Source organism: Lagenorhynchus albirostris, chromosome 10, assembly GCF_949774975.1.
Source record: "Lagenorhynchus albirostris chromosome 10, mLagAlb1.1, whole genome shotgun sequence".
Classification (NCBI taxonomy): Eukaryota; Metazoa; Chordata; class Mammalia; order Artiodactyla; family Delphinidae; genus Lagenorhynchus; species Lagenorhynchus albirostris.
Genome location: NC_083104.1, coordinates 62,023,222 through 62,041,387, shown reverse-complemented (window position 1 = coordinate 62,041,387; position 18,166 = coordinate 62,023,222). Strand labels below are relative to the sequence as shown.

At 38.0% G+C, this 18,166-nt stretch overlaps 1 protein-coding gene across 1 annotated transcript in view; it reads left to right on the top strand.

Moving 5' to 3' along the window:
- Positions 1-18,166, top strand: part of FAM83B (family with sequence similarity 83 member B) — an 84,840-nt gene that overhangs the window by 3,112 nt on the left and 63,562 nt on the right. Inside the window, exon 2 of the mRNA XM_060162521.1 lies at positions 16,321-16,824. Coding sequence (XP_060018504.1) covers positions 16,381-16,824 — 444 coding nt within the window. The 5' untranslated portion in view covers positions 16,321-16,380. The remainder of the gene's footprint in view (positions 1-16,320; positions 16,825-18,166) is intronic.

The following is an 18,166-nucleotide window of genomic DNA, read 5'->3' as shown; positions in this document are numbered from 1 at the left end:
CCTATCTATTCATTCAACATATATATATTGACAGTTATGCACCAAGCAATATGTTCTGCTCCAGGAATGTAAGGGTAACAAGATCCTGTTCTTGGATCTCAGGAAGCTCACAGTTAGGAACCTAATAAGTACAAACAGATATTAATGATCAGGTCCCTTTACTCAGTATTTCCTTCATACTGTGAAGATCTCAGCAGATATTGTATATGTTCATTAATCATTTGTGAAATTGAACATTAGTAGACCTGAGTTAGTGGTGATTTTGGACGGCGTATTTAAATTCTCTCAACCTCTCAAGTTTTTCACTGGTGCGAAAGGGCTTGGATACATGATCACTGGTGTATCCCATTGTGCTCTGAAATTCTCTGTGATTGCTTTTAATTGACGGTACCATAAAATAGTGTTAACTAAGGTCTCCCCAAGGTATCACTGGAGTCTCATTATTTCCACTTCTATTGTCCAACTTTCATTTCAAAGGGTTTTAGTTCTCTGTTTATTATCACGTTGCTTCTCAGATTGTATAAGCATTACTCACTTGGGGAAGAAAAGGCAGTTTTCAGAGTACTAAAAAGCGGCATCTTCCACCTCAATGGCTGTAATAGCGTCGCTCACCATGGGATGTCTGTCTGGGCTGTCTTTTATATACATGCAGAAGCAATGATGGCTTCACTTCTAAACAGTGTGTTGCTCCAAATACTCAGTATCATCTGACTCATTCAATAGCTGTTTCCTGATGTTTTTTAAAAAATGTATTTTTCTCAAATAAACGTAACTCCTGAATTATTGGTTTGAGAAAAGTGAAAAAAAGGTAAGGTGTTTTTAGAGTAAGGAACTGTTGACGGTGTTTCCCAATGATTTCAGGGTTTTTTTGCAGTCTCAACCGTTCCTTTGCTTTCCAGTCTTACTGTCCATTTAACCTTTTTGGCCTCTCTTTGTCCCTTCTCGTTCCTTCTCTTCCTTTTCTTTCTTTTCCTCAGTCTTCTCTTTCTTTCTTTGCTCCACCATCTCATCCTTTCTCTCGTCTTCTTTTGCTACCTCACCTTTCATCTTTTCTCTGTCCAGCCCTCCCATTCCCTACTTCTGTTTGTCTGTTTCTCCATTTGTTCCCCTATTTATTTATTTATCTTTCTTCATTTCCATCTGTCATCTCCATCAGTACAGGTCTCTACTTTGGTACATTATATGTTTCTAAAAATCTGTAAAATCAAATTGTATTAAAAAAACACATTACAAGAGAAGTTTTATTCTCTGATAGCCAAACTATAAATAATATTGCCAGTTACACTTTAATGTTAAATACAATATTTAACAATACATTTCTAGGGCTTCCTTGGTGACGCAGTGGTTGGGAGTCCGCCTGCCGATGCAGGGGACACGGGTTCATGCCCCGGTCCGGGAAGATCCCACATGCCGCGGAGCGGCTGGGCCCGTGATCTATGGCCGCTGAGCCTGCGCGTCCGGAGCCTGTGCTCTGCAACGGGAGAGGCCACAATAGTGAGAGGCGCGCGTACTGCAAAAAACAAAACAAAACAACAACAACAAAAAAATACATTTCTAGCATCTTATGCATTTGAAAATTTATTTTCCTTCCTAATGGAACATGTGTATAATGATCATCTGTTTAAAACTAAAGATTTGCCTCATTTGTCATATCCAATCATTTCCATCTTTGCCTTGATTATATTCCATTTATCAGATAAGCATTTTATCACTACCACGGAGACTTTCATTTATCTATTTTTCAAAAACTTATAAGTTCAAGTTGGAATAAAATATTCAAATAAGAGTGCAAATAAGACAGTAAAAAGAGGGTAACGATGTTTTGAAACTGCATATTGACATGCTGACAGCCTTACTGGGCAGTAAATTGAAATGTTTCTTAGTTGATGGATTAAAGACTGGATTTATCACAGAAAAGTTACTTTGAGTGTCAGTGTCTAATGCAGAAAAAGTCACAGGTCAAAAGGACTAAGTAAGGGACCACTTAAACATATAATTGAATCTTTCTTTTAAAAAAAATCTCAATAGAAAAATGATACTAAAGAAAATTGAAATGATAGCCTATGTCTACAATTTCTGTGTCTGTTAATGTGAGGCAAAAAACATCAGCCTCTAAACATAGAGAGTAACATGAAAATTGCTTTATTACAAAAGCATTTGTTTGTGCAATTGGCCAGTTCTTGTACACTTGCATCTAAAGGTATTCCCTGAGAAATCAGTCACATCTGGTACATCCTCAAAGCCTTAATTCAGAGCGCTGTTATTAAGACAGTGTCTTCAAACTATATTAAATCCCGTGTTTTGTTTATAGAGTAGACTTACTCCCAGTTATCAGGTTGCATCTTGTATGTAGAAGAGTTAGGACAAGAAACCTAAAGGGAAAAAGAGCATAAAATCTATTCAAGGCCATTGGATCCCAAATATGATTCCCCAGAAATTTGGGACAGGAGCCCTAGATCATCCTTAGTAGGTGTGTGCACAGTAAGTGACTTGATAAAATCATTAATGATTTGAGTTAAAGAAACAAATTGTTACTTTTGATTTTAATATCACAGCATAGTAATACCATTATCTGGGGGAGACCCTCAATAGTTGTTTATTTTGTATACATGTATTCACATGTATACATACATGTGAATGACTTTCTTGATTTGTACAGAGGATAGTTACAACTGAAGCACAGAGAAGATAGCTTTTGATAATGTAACCAGTGATAACACACCTTCAGAACAGTGCCAGGGTCTTTCCACTTGAAAATGTACATTGTTGTAGGGATTGCTTGTCATTACAGTTTTCCAGGTTAGAACCGCGGTCAGAGAGATTAAAGCACAGTTACGAAGAGAGATCACAGGGAACTCAGGTTACTGTTTCCCTGAAATCCACAAGACCTAGAATCCATTATACAAATCCAGCAGCATTTTACACATTTAAAAAATGTGTTTCTTTATTTAGACCTGATTAACTAATTTCTACGTGTGCAATTGTTTTATAAACAAGTGAGAGGAGCCAATGAAGAAGCTTATGGGCTAGTTTTCCAATCACATGTTTTTAGGGGGAATTTCTGGGAGAAAATAAAAGAGGATCACTTTATTTCAACTGTGATATAGCTAGCTAAGCACATCCGGTGGTGTGTTTTGGGGTGTCTGTGAGCTTATTATGATTTTAGGCAGCCTCTCTGCTATTGGATGGGGCTGTGTTCCTGTCTTGCCAGTTGTTTGGCATAGGGTGTGTAGCACTGTAGCTTGCTGGTCTTTGAGCGGAGCTGGGTCTTAGTGTTGAGACGGAGATCTCTGAGAGAGCTTTGGCCGTTTGATATTACGTGGGGCCGGGAGATCTCTGCTGGACCAGTGTCCTGAACTCGGCTCTCCCACCTCAGAGGCTCAGGCCTGACACCCAGGTGGAGCACCAAGACCCTGTCAGCCACATGGCTCTAGCTTCTTCCTAAAGTGGACGCATTCTCATAAGTATTTCAAGGTATCTAGAAGAAAGTGCTCATCTTGTACTACTAAGCCCGTGGATCTCAGCAGCCTCAGCACACACCTTTTTTTCTTTCCTGATGAAAAGTACAGAGCTTTCGCCTTTTCACTCAAAGGAAGCATTTTACATCCTCTCTCTGGCGTTTCCGAATTGCCATCTTCACTCCTCTTGCTTTGGGGTCGTTATTAAGTAAAATAAGGGTCACTTGAGCACAAGCCCTGTGACACCCCAGTTGGTCTGATAACCCAGACAGCCACCAAGTGACTCGCACAAGTTTTACGTACCTTTAGAATGGAGAGATTTACATACTGCTCGAAACCATAATCTGGCTTTGTAACAGGATAATTTATTGGACAAACAGAAGCCTCACACTGCTGTGTTTTATCACGCTGTTAAAAAAAAAATGTGGACTTTTAAACTTCTCCAGGCTGCTCTGGAATATATCGTCGATGCCAGTTTCACCTTAATGATATACCAAACGTCTGTAATCATAATTCATTTAAACAGAGAATGAATCATTCCTTCCTGCTGAAATAAATCCATTTAATAATATAACTGACATTAATAACAGAGGTGAAATGAGTCATGCTTTACAGCTAATTTTTATCACTATTTCCATTGAAAAACACAGGACTTTAAAATTAAAGATGATATAAACAGATGGAGAGATATACCATGTTCTGGGATTGGAAGAATCAACATTGTGAAAATGACTACACTACACAAAGCAATCTACAGATTCAATGCAATCCCTATCAAACTACCAATGGCATTTTTTCACAGAACTAGAACAAAAAATTTCACAATTTGTATGGAAACACAAAAGATCCTGAATAGCCAAAGCAATCTTGAGAAAGAAAAATGGAGCTGGAGGAATCGGGCTCCCTGACTTCAGACTATACTACAAAGCTACAGTAGTCAAGACAATAGGATACTGGCACAAAAACAGAAATATAGATCAATGGAACAGGATAGAAAGCCCAGAGATAAACCCACACACATATGGTCACCTTATCTTTGATAAAGGAAGCAAGAATATACAATGGAGAAAAGACAGCCTCTTCAATAAGTGGTGCTGGGAAAACTGGACTGCTACATGTAAAAGAATGAAATTAGAACACTCCCTAACACCATACACAAAAATAAACTCGAAATGGATTAAAGCCCTAACTGTAAGGCCAGACACTATAAAACTCTTAAAGGAAAACATAGGAAGAACACTCTTTGACATATCACAGCAAGATCCTTTTTGACCCACCTCCCAGACAAATGGAAATGAAAACAAAAATAAACAAATGGGACTTAATGAAACTTCAAAGCTTTTGCACAGCAAAGGAAACCGTAAACAAGCCGAAAAGACAACCCTCAGAATGGGAGAAAATATTTGCAAACAAAGCAACTGACAAAGGATTAATCTCCAAAATATACAAGCAGCTCATGAAGCTCAATATCAAGAAAACAGAAACCCAATCCAAAAATGGGCAGAAGACCTAAATAGACATTTCTCCAAAGAAGATAACAGATTGCCAATAAACACATGAAAGGATGCTCAACATCACTAAGCATTAGAGAAATGCAAATCAAAACTACAATGATCTATCACCTCACACTGGTCAGAATGGCCATATCAAAAAATCTACAAAGAGAGCTTCCCTGGTGGCGCAGTGGTTGAGAGTCTGCCTGCCGATGCAGGAGACAGGGGTTCGTGCCCTTGTCCGGGAAGATCCCACATGCCGCGGAGCGGCTGAGCCTGTGAGCCATGGCCGCTGAGCCTGCACGTCCAGAGCCTGTGCTCCGCAACGGGAAAGGCCACAACAGTGAGAGACCCGTGTTCTGCAAAAAACAAAACAAAACAACAAAAGAAAAATCCAATACATTTCTAGCATCTTATGCATTTGAAAATTTGTTCTTTTCCTTCCTAATGGAACAGGTGTATAAAAAATATCTACAAAGAATAAATGTTGGAGAGGGTGTGGAGAAAAGGGAACCCTCTTGCACTGTTGGTGGGAATGTAAATTGATACAGCCACTATGGAGAACAGTATGGAGGTTCTTTAAAAAACTAAAACTAGAACTACCATATGACCCAGCAATCCGACTACTGGGCATATACCCTGAGAAAACCATAGTTCAAAAAGAGACATGTACCACAATGTTCACTGCAGCACTATTTACAATAGCCAGGACATGGAAGCAACCTAAGTGTCCATCGACTGATGAATGGATCAAGAAGATGTGGCACATATATACAATGGAATATTACTCAGCCATAAAAAGAAACAAAATTCAGTTATTTGTAGTGAGGTCGATGGGCCTAGAGTCTGTCATATAGAGTGAAGTAAGTCAGAAAGAGGAAAACAAATAGTGTATGCTAACACATATATATAGAATCTAAAAAAAAAAAAGAAATGGTTCTGATGAACCTGTGGGCAGGAATGGAATAAAGACACAGATATAGAGAACGGACTTGAGGACACGGGGAGGGGAAAGGGTAAGCTGGGACGAAGTGGGAGAGTCACATTGACATATACACACTACCAAGTGTAAAATAGATAGCTAGTGGGAAGCAGCTGCATAGCACAGGGAGATCAGCTCGGTGCTTTGTGACCACCTAGAGGGGTGGCATAGGGAGGGTGGGAATGAGACACAAGAGGGAGGGGACATGGGGATATATGTATATATATAGATGATTCACTTTGTTATACAGCAGAAACTAACACACCATTGTAAAGCAATTATACTCTAGTAAAAATGTTAAATGCACAGAAACCGTTTTCAGAATGACTTCAACATAATTAAACATTTCCAAATACAAATTTTTGTTAGAATCCCCAAGTGACACTTGATAACATCTCCATTCTCCTGACAAAGTGCTCATTTGAAATAAGTGTTTGTGTTTTTTGATAGAGATATCTGGATTTATCTAATGACTTACAGCAGTCACTGGGTTTCTAATTATTTTCTTAGAAGTGCTTTACAAATGGGTAATATTTTGTATTGTCAAAAAATTAACCTCTAGTTAATATAAACAAGTAGTTGCTTCTATCTTTAAAAGTTCTGCATGGGTATTATTGCTTTATAAAAAAATTTATATTTTGGCAATTTTTGACCTATCATACTTTAATCAACTCTCATTCTCTTACTTTGAGTTATTAAGGCAGTATGTGATTAGCTTATTATTTAACAATTATGTCCATCCTGAGCATTAATGAGTGTGCTAAACAGAGAGTCTCCTCTATCCCAGAGCTCCTAGTCTAGAGAAGGAGGTATAGTGAATAAGGCCTTTAATTGATGCATCAGATGTGATAACAGGTGCCACGAGTGCTGTGGCACTCCTTGCCCTGGTTCTGGTCCTGACCCCTGAGAGTTGGGGATGACACTGTGCATCTCTGAGCTACTTAGTAAGACCTCGTTAACCACATGGAGTTATTTTAATTTTATTTTTTTCTTTGTGGTCCCTGTGACCATAGCTTTATTTTCTGGACATTTTGTAGTTTTTCATGTGTTGCTTTGTAATAATTATTAGACTGCAGAGTCTAATAATTATTATATGCAGAGTTTTAAATTACCTATTACAGTCAACTTAGCACATGACTGAAAAAAAGAGGAGGACATTCTAAAGTCAAAAATAACTGTTGGGATACTTCTTTTATCAACTTTCTTTTCCCCCAGTGCCAACAATACATATTCATTGATACACATCTGGCAAATACAGAAATGTGTAAAGAAGTTTTAAAACATCACTCATAGAACCACCACTCTAAGACAAGCACTCTCATTTTTATGTGTGTGTTTCCTTTTGGTTTTGGATGAATTTTCTTTAGTTATAATTTTGCTCTTTTGTAGTTTGGTAGCCTGCTTCTTGTCCATATAGCATCATAACAGAAGCATTTTTGCCTGCTATTAAAACTACTAGAGACACCTTCTGACTTTCTTGGGTATTTTTGTTCATTTGTTTTGCATTTGTGTATAATGTTGTTTATTTAACTTCAAAAGAATGAAGCTAAACTGTGAAGGCTGACTCTGGAGAATCCAGGACAGGGCATAGTAGGCAGGTCTTTGTTACACCTAAGAAACGCTTTGCTCACCACTTCCTTGCTTCCAAACAAAGTTCGTGAGTTTGTGGGTATCCCAGGTCTCTTCAGAAGGCCAAATAAACATCATGTTAAAATTTTAAAGCAAAGGGTCCCCCAGGAAGCCAATTTGTGACACATAATAGGACTCTATCCAAAAATATGTCCTCTGTGTGATTACATACAGAGAGAGGATTCTCAGTAAGAAAGAAAAATAGAGCCTTATTACTAAATAAAACTCCTTCCTATATGACTACCTCACCATTTTTAGCAGTTTTTATGGCTGATATAGAGTAAAGCTTTAATCTCATTTAGTCTTTATAGAAACCCTTTGCTATCAGTACTGTTATTTTACCCATTTTCCTGGTGAGGAACACGAGGTTTGGAGCCCTGAAATAATGAAGACCTAGGTCTTAACAACCAGTATGTGGCAGAGCAGAAGTCAAATCCTGGGCCATCTTTCCCACTCTGGGTCACTGAGCCAACTTGTGATTTGTCATTTGCCTTTAAAATAATTCTGCTTCACCATTTCTTGTAACTAAAGACTACCCTAATATGCCCTATCTTTGTGTTCTCTTTGGACTAAACATTCCGATTATTCAACTATTCTTTATGACATAATCTGCTCCCAAACCCTCCTCCATCCTATACTTGTATAGCTAGTTTTAAATGTAAATTCAAACTTTAAAATTTATTTTATTGAGTTTAATCCTATCCAGTTGATTTATTAAATTTAAATAAATTTATATTTCACTACTTAAGATCATTTTGAATTCATTTTGAATATTGATTCTGGCATCTAATATATATGCTATTGTTCAATTCCGTAAACTGTATCAATGTTTTTTTATTTATTGGTCCAAATGGTTGTTACACACATTTATCAGGATCAGGTGGAGATGGATCATTTTGGCACAAGTTACAACCCATCAGGATGACCTTGTTTCATCCATTGGAGCTTCTGGTGTACTAATATCATAATAAAACACAGTTCAGGAACAGGTTAGATATTGGTCAAAAAGTAATTTTACTCTAATTTCTCTTGCATTTTAAGCCATGCATAGAGTAATCCTCTGCAGTTTGACTATTAAGTATATGTTCTCTCAGTAAAGTGTTTATTCTTTTTCCCACAAATTTCTTTACAGGAATTACTCAATAAATCCTTCCAAATGGTAGTGAAGGATTATGTTTTAATGTCATTAACATAAATTGGTGGCCTTTATTTTCTTACATTTGAACTATAGTTTAGACTGGGGGTGCAAATATATTGAAGAGCAGCCAATATAAACAAACCCTGCAATTATTTTGATGTGAAAGTGATCATCATTCTATTCCCAATTAAAAGAGATTAAGGAAACTAATAAATGATTAGATATTGAGCAAATGGAATTTTCATTTGGGATTTATAAAATGAGTTGGAGCTGCTTAGTTTTGTGCTTTTCATGAGTTTGATAAGATGGGTGATTCTGTAGGTGACTCACGTATGGAGACATCTACACCCACACTCTGATTGCGTGTGCCACGCAGGCATGTATTCCTTGGCCTGCTCTGTGGAAGCCTGTGACCTGTGCTCTTGGATACTGGACCATTTTGTTTTAAGTGTTATTATGAAGCCAGCTTAGAATCTCCTAATACATTTGGATGCCAAAATTAGATATCAGATTGTCCTTGGCAGCTTCAGTATTATAGTGAATTTTTAATTTAACAGTAACTTCTTTAATGTTTTAATTGTCATCTTAAATTTCTGATAATCAAAGTCAAACTTATCTTGGCAGGTACAAATTTGAATGAAGAAGAGATATATGAATTTGAACAGTGGTCCACCATAGATTATGATTTTATAAGACAGGGATGTTCTGAAACAATCCTTTATAAAACATGTTCTCATCTTCTATAAGTAGACATATATATATATATATATATATATATATATATATTTTTTTTTTTTTTTGGTGGTACGCGGGCCTCTCACTGTTGTGGCCTCTCCCGTTGCGGAGCACAGGCTCCGGACGCGCAGGCTCAGTGGCCATGGCTCACGGGCCCAGCTGCTCCGCTGCATGTGGGATCTTCCCGGACCGGGGCACGAACCCGTGTCCGCTGCATCGGCAGGCGGACTTTCAACCACTGCGCCACCAGGGAAGCCCTGTAAGTAGACATTTTGATACACATCATAGAGTCAGTTCTCACCCCCCAAAAAAAGAGTGATATGAGGCATTTTTTCCTCAATATTTAAAAGACTGTAAAATGTCCCTTAGTGAAATTTGCCTAACATTGAAGTTATGTCAGAGAACTGGTTTTATAATACCACATAAACTAGAAAAACACTTGAAATTACTTGTGGAGGGTAAATTAATTTTTTATTAAGTTCCTTTATTTTACATTCTTTAAGGTTTACAAATAAAGACAATCCTATGTGTGTTTATATTAGCTTCCTTGTATTGCTATAACTACCACAAATTTTGTCCTGAAACAATGGAGTTTATTCTCTCACAGTTCTAGAGGCTAATACTCTGAAATCAAGATTTTCTCAGAACCTCTTTTACTTAGAAGGCTCTAGGGGTTAATCTGCCCGTGGCTTTCTCTTAACTCTGGTGTTGCCAGAAATCCTTAGCATTCCAATCTCTTATTCTGTCCTCATTTGGAGTTCTCCCTGTGTATTTGTCTATGTCCTGTATCTTACAAAGAAGACCCTATTTCCAAATAAGATCACAGTCACTGGTACTGAGGGTTAGGACTTAAACATATTTTGTTGGAGGACACAATTGAATTCATAACAGCATTCAATAGTTGAATAGGAACAGCCTAAGATGGAAGTTGGGAAAAGGACCTCAAAGACACTGGCAACTCTGATCTGTTTGGTATTTTTCAGTCAAAGTCCTGATTTGGGGCCAGCTGCTTGCACATGAAATAATCATAACCTCAGACTATCTGTCATTTAAGAAGCTTGTAATTTCTCCTTGGAGCATTTTTCCACTGACCTCTTCTTATTTCAGAAGTCTTTCAATGAGTTTTCTTAGATCAGAAACCATAAACAAATGGAGACTAGGTTTGGCTGTTTGCTTAATACTGCAGTTGACAAAACAGTGCATAACATTGTTAATGGGATGACAGAAAACACTACCTTTTTTTGAATCCTAAAAGACTCTTGTGAACAAACGATTTTTGTATCTTTATAGTGTTTATACTCTAACAGATTGTTAAAACGTAAAATACGAATAGTAGTATAATAATAATTATGATAAAAGCTAAATATTTTAAGGGTATTACCTCATTTATTCCTTAGAATGACCTAATGCCACTAACATGTAACTGAGTAGGACCCTATGGGGCCTTCTTGGGACAGACCCCTGCCCCATTATCTTCTGCTTTAGCTCCTCTCTGAAGTACCCCCCAATAATAGCATCTCATATTTCCTGAGATTTTCAGATGTTAAAAACCACCACCAAATAGAAGAAATTAACTACTTGATGACCATGACCACATAGTCCCTAGACCTATTGGAGCCTAAGGATTGACATTGTTAACCCTTGTGACACCACCTTGGTACCTCACCATCAACCAATCAGAGAACTGTGCCTCAGATGACCACATTCCCTGAGATGTTCCTCCCTCACCTGGCCTTTACAAATGCTTTGCTAGAACCCTGTGGGGAGCTCGGGGTTTTTGAGTGTGAGCCACCCAAGCCACCAGTTCTCCTTGCTGGGCCCTGCAGTAAGCCTTTCCCTGCTCCAAACTCTGATGTTTCAGTTTGATTGGCCTCACTGGGGGTCAGGAACATGAACTTGCATTCGGTAACAAACACAGACTGAGGCTTGTGGACATAGGTCACTTGTCCAAGAGCTTCGCAATACAGTAAGTCCTCTACATATGAACGAGTTCTGTTCCGAGAGTGTATTCCTCAGTCCAGTTTGTTCGTTAAGTCCAACAAAGTTAGCCTATGTACCCAGCTAACACAATCAGAGGGCAAGCTGCAATTTCACTCACGCCTGACGTTGATGGAACCCACGTTTGCATCTTCGACACAACTTGAAGGTTTGTTATGTAGGGGACTTACTGTAATTTGGGAAGCAGGCTTTGAACCTGGTGGTGTGAGCCTACACACAAGCTCTCACCCTCCCAGCTGTGTGTTGTTTTTGTTTTTGCTTTCTATTCAAGGCAGATGAAATTGCTCATCAGTATAATTTGTTTTGAGGCAATTGTAGATTCACATGAAGTTGAGAGAAATAATACAGAGGAATTCGTTGTTATCTTTTACCCAGTTTCCCTCAGTGGTTACATCTTGCAAAAACAGTCATTCTGTATCACACCCAGTATATTGACGTGGATATTGTCAAGATCCAGAAAGTTTCCATCACCACAAAAATGCCCCTTGTTGCCCTTTTATAGCCACACCGACCCCTTCTTTATCCCCTGGCATTCGCTAATCTGATCATTTTTATAACTTTGTCATTTCAAGACTATTTTATAAATGAAATCATGCAGTGTGGAATCTTTGGGAGTTGGCTTTTTTCACCCAGCGTAATCCTCGTGAGGTTCATCCAGGTTGCTGCAGGCATCAGAAGTTAGTTTATTGTATAGCTGACTAATGTTCCGTGGTCTGAGGTTACCACGGTTTGTATAATATTCACCTGCAAAGGACATTTGAGCTGTTTCCAGTTTAGAGCTATTATTAATAAAGCTGCTATGAACATTCATGTACAAGTTTGTTTTTTTGCGGTACGCAGGCCTCTCACCGCCGCGGCCTCTCCCGTTGCGGAGCACAGGCTCCGGACGCGCAGGCCCAGCGGCCATGGGCCACGGGCCCAGCTGCTCTGCGGCACGCGGGACCCTTCCGGACCGGGGCACGAACCCGTGTCCCCTGCATGGGCAGGCGGACTCTCAACCACTGCGCCACCAGGGAAGCCCCATATACAAGTTTTTGTGTGAAGATAAGTTTTCATTTCTCAGGGATCAACCCCAGGCGTGCAATTTTTGCCTCGTGTGTTAGTTGTGTATTTATATGCAGTTTTATAAATGAACCTGCCAAACTGTTTTTCAGAGTGGCCCATGCACTGAAATCTATTCTTTTATACCTTGTTTATAGCTTTTGTGTTTACAGATTTAACATTTGGAATTTATACTTCCCTCAAGTCACACTAAAGGTTTGATATCAAATGCAGTGTGTAGTGGTTTGGGGCCTGGATTTGAATCATGTATTTTCCAAGGCTCTTTTTCTGGACTGAGTCACTTAAATAGCAGCCGAGCCTAGCACTCTGCTCAGCTTTCATATCATGGCAAGATTTTATTTTTCTCTACTTATTAACTCTATCCTGTATGTTGAAAGAATATACTTTCTAGGAGTTTTTAATGGTTATGAATTAAATAATGCTTTTTGTATGTTTAAAGGTACACCCAATTCATTTTATCCTCAATTATAGCCCTTCCAATATTTAATAATTGAACTTTTGAAAGTATTATATTAAGTCTATAACTAAATACTGTTGCTATTTTATTGCAGTAGCTGTTTATGTAGGTGCCATTACCTTGCTCTCCTCCATTAAAATTTGTTTGTAGATGGCTCCTTTGTAAGTATCCCTTGTAAACACCTCTTGCAATAAATGGATATCTCTAGACATTGAAAGATAGCCTCTCTCCAGCAGGACAAATCAAGTGTATTTATTTCTTAACCCTTATAAATCATATGTCAGCTTCAGTGCTTATGGCTGTTGTATTTTTCCTTTGGTGTGTTTTTCTGCATCATTTCTGGCTTTGCTATGTGATTAGTCCTGTAGTGTTTTGCTTTTTCTCATTTTCAATTGTTTTTTCCTTCATAATTAACTTTCCACTTTATCCTCCTAGTTTTATTTTACTTTCCTAATCCCTCCGATCTTTATGATATCTCAGCTTACACATAGTTCAACAATAAATTTTTTATAGTTGTAGAGTGTATATATATGCGTAGGTAAAGCTAAGAAATGAATATAGTTTTTTAAAGCACTTTTTGCATTTTAATTTCCAGATAAGTCATAGGCAGTTAACATCATAAGTTATAGGAATTCAAAAGTTAAATTTTAAAAGTTTAAAAATGAGTGCTCAAAAAACTTGGGATTGTTATGAACAATCAGAAGTTACCTACTGTTTTTAACAATTACAGATAATCTGTGTGATTTTCATGTCATCCCTGGATATTTGTCCCTTCATGGACTGGAATTATCAAGTGAGAACCACACCTCACTAAACCTTAGGGAACTATACTTTCATCAAATGGATTGATCTTCTCAAGCAAATAAAAACCTTATTTCTTTGTTAAAAATGAGTGTTATGTGCCAAAGAGAACTGTAATGAACACCAAAACGTCATCAATTAGTAGTATGATATCATGCGTAGGAAGTGCGCAACTTGATGAAGAGTTCTCAGCCTTGGCACTGTTGACATTTTGGACCAGAGAATTCCTTACTGTGGGTGGCTGTCCTGTGCATCCCTGGCCCCTACACACTGAATGCCAGTAGCACCCTCCCCACAAATCCTTATAATTAAAAACATCTCCAGACATTGTTCTTGTTTGGGATGGGCGTGGGGTCAAATCTCCCCTGTTGAGAACCACTGGACTCAAATAAAATGTCATTCGAAAGAAGATGGCACCTTATACAAGATTGAGACATTTATGAAAGTTTCCTCATTGGCTTCCTGGTGCATGTCAATAGATTAAGTTAAATGTAATTAGGTAATAAAAGAAACAAATTTTACTTCTTCATACCGTATCTCTCACATGAGCAGACAGCTTGGTATTTATTCCTCCTTCTGCCCATGGAGGAGTGAGAGTGTGTTACCCAAAGCTCCACCATAATACCATGTGGGGCAGGAAGACGGTATTGCCCAGAACTCAGATGCCACATTGCACAGCCTGACGGTCTTGGGACCCAGGGACAGGTTCAGTCTCCTTGGCCTGGATCAAGTTATGGCTCAAGCTGAGGACCCTCTAGGAGACCAAAAGGGACATGTTCTGTTTTTATTTTTGTATCAGATTTACTCTTTAGGCTTTCATTACTGCTAGATTTTCTCTGTAAAAACTCTGAGCCTAGGGATGGACGTAGGCTTATCTGCACTAAAATAGTAACGTAAGGTACCCTGTATCTTCCTCACTCCTCATCTCTGCCTTCCTATATGCTGGATCTTTTTCTGATCTTTTCTCCCCCAGCAGAACTTATGACCCTATTTATTGTCCATTCCTTCACGACTTCTGTCTATGAGTAGTGACTCTTGTTACATATTTTCAGGTAAGGAGTTGATAAATGGTAATGGCTTCCTGGGTTACCCTCCCAAATCAGATTCAATTTTTGGTAAACCTGAGACCAAAAAGTCTGAGTGAAGTGGAAAATTGTAAACTAGGGCACGGCCACTGACAAAGATGTTTTTGGTCAAATAAGCCCTTTTGTGCTTGTAGCACATCATAGGGTTGTACTTTGTTTGAATCCACACAATGAAGATCCTGATTTCAAAAGCCTAGAAAGTCCCGTATTTGATTGAGATAATGTCCAGTCCAGTATCTCATGCAGGGAATTATGGAACAGATAACATTTTGTGGGCATGAGGGATGGGGCATGAGCTCAGATAGGCAGATTTTAATTCCTATGAGAAATCTGAATTGTCTTTGATGTCCTGAAGTTTTTTATCACCTGTATGTTGTCAAGCCATCAAATTTCAGGAGTTCATGCTTTGAACCATCACTTGAATATTCTTGTCACGTCCTCACTGAGACTTTGAACTCTGAAAGACTCTCCTAGCTACTTGTCTCTCCTCCACTCCCCTGATACTGCCAGACTAATTGTTTTAAACACAAGTTTTGCTGAATCACAACAGTCTCCAGTGGCCCTCCACACCTGGCTCCATTTTGTCTATTCAACTTTATCTCCTACCCCTAATAATACAAGGATCCTAATTTCCAGCAGACCAAGGTTTTTATTTTTGTTTTTTTTTTGTTTTTTTTTTAAATTAACTCCTGAATGTACCAAGTGCATACCTGTTCTGTGCTTTTCTTATGCTTTACATTTTTATGTGGGATGAAAATATTCCTTCTTTCCACCTGATGATATTCTTACTCATTGCCCCAGGTTCACCTGAAGCCCCCCTCCTGTGCAAGGCTATCCGTAACTCTTTTATTCCATATTGATCTCTACTTGCTTTTATTCTGAAAGCATTGACTACAGACAGTACTCATTTTGGCCCTTAGCAATATATGTCTCTGTTCAAAGTGGGTAACAAACAGTTTTGTGTGTACATTTTGCCTCTTCATCTAATTAATAAGTTCCTGGAAAACAAGTGTTCTGTGCTTTTTATATTTCATCAGGATATATGTATAACAAATAATCAGTAAGATTTATATAAATGGCTGGCCAGGCATTGGTTTCCTTCTAATTCTATTTTAAAATATTTTAAAACCAAAAAGAAACTGATCACACCATGTGTAATCCCAGATTAAAGTTAAGAAGGGTGGACTTTCTGGATATCAGAAAAGGAAGATGTATTTCCTTAGATGAGAAACTAAAGTTAGAGGTAACCTGGAAAAGGAATATCAGCTAGCAGTCTGTGAATGGGATTCTGTTTAGCTTATTTGTGATAGATATGTGAATTATGGTATTATTATTGCCACTTTGGATATGAAATGTATGTCATATTGAGCTACTGGTACTCATTTTTATGAGTAAATGTAAAAATAACAGTTGACATGGATTATGAAACATTTGATTACAGAATTCTAACTGATCTTGATTTCCTTCTTTTTAAATACCCAGATACCTCTCATCCCTGCACGAATGGGCATTTGAAAGTGCCATTGTCAAAGGTTTGCAAGCATGGAGAACTCATCAATGCTTTCCTCCTTGAATGACGAATGTAAATTAGACAATTACATTGAACCTCACTACAAGGAATGGTATCGAGTAGCTGTGGACACACTGATTGAACAGGGGTTAGATGCATACCAAGAATTTCTTGCCAAGGAACGAGTGTCAGACTTTCTAGCCGAGGAAGAAATTAATTATATTTTGAAAAATGTTCAAAAAGTGGCACAAAGCACAGCATATGGTACTGATAATTCCTGCGATGATACCTCATCTTCAGGGACTTACTGGCCCGTTGAGTCTGATGTGGAAGCTCCAAATCTTGAATTGGGCTGGCCATATGTGATGCCTGGACTCGTAAGGGGTACCCAAATTGACCTCCTCTTTCATCCACCAAGAGCACAACTATTTACAATTAAGGAAACCATTCGGAAGATGATAAAAGAAGCAAGAAAGGTAATATTTCTATTTATAAATGAAAAATTTGAAATGTGGAAAATCACCAGAGTAGTATAACAGACATATATGTTAATGAAAGAGTCTCTATATGTATAGACCATGCCTATTTCAGGAAATATATATATGGATACGTAGAAAGGTTGTAACTTCCCATACCTTGTAAATATCTGAGAGAGTGGTGTTGGGTTCCTACTACAGGTGGAGATTTCCTTCTCTTCATCACGTACATGAGAGATCTTCACCCATGAAGGCTGAGGTGTATGGACCGGAAAAGAGATGATTTGATGTATTCATAGCCTAAATCACTTACATTTTCCTTAATCTCTGAAAGGAAATATGTGGTTGGCAAATCTGGTGAATTTTTCTTTGTTCTTAACAGGACTGAGCCCTAATTCTTGTTCTGGATATAGTTTATCCTATTAAATAAAGCATAGATTTTCTTATTTATTTCCTAAGTTGTGTGAAAATGGTGAAAAATCAGGCTTGATAATGTAAAATTCTAAAGTAAAGTCCTGAGGTGCTTAGCATTTTAGGGCCTCTGTACTCTCTCTTAAATATTTATATTGGTTTATAAATCTCAGAAATTCTATTTTAAAGCTCAGATAAAACTGTAGAAATGTTCTTTTAATCAATCTAATAAAGCTTCTTGGGAGTTTTCTATGTACTCACCACCATGATGGATGCTTTGGAAACTACAACAAAATTTCCCAGGCTGTTTATTGAGTTTTAAAGTATATGATCAAAAAGTTATGATTGTTAACTATGAAGTGTCTATTTCTTAGTTATGGATACTATACAGTATAGAAATTTAGACCTAAAAGGGGCCTTGCGATGCACACATACACGGCATTGCTTTCTTTCATGTCAACAAGACACAGAGATGCTTGGGAAAGCATGCTTTTATGAAGTATAGACATATTAGACCCTTGAAACCCACAGGGACATGGTAGTTTAGAAGACAGGCACCTAAGAACCTCCCGTTCACATTAGGAAGACACAGTGTTCCAAGGCTACTGTCAAACTCAGGCTTTGCAAAAGTAAGGTGATTTTTTTTTTCCCTGGACCTTTTAAACTCAAATAACCTGACCTTGTAACCATATTAACTCCTTTAGCAGGGTTACATCAAGGGAGCACTAATCTATTCCAGTTGTTAAACATTAGCTATAGAATCAGGTACACGGTAGGTGTCCAAACTTTCATTGAATGAATTGAACTGTCAGTTCAATTTTCTGAATTGAACCATGAGGATTTTTAAAACTGGACTATCCTGTGCTCTGAGAACAAAGTATACAATTGTATTTTGTGAAACAACAGAAGTCAAGAAAATATATGAGTCCTT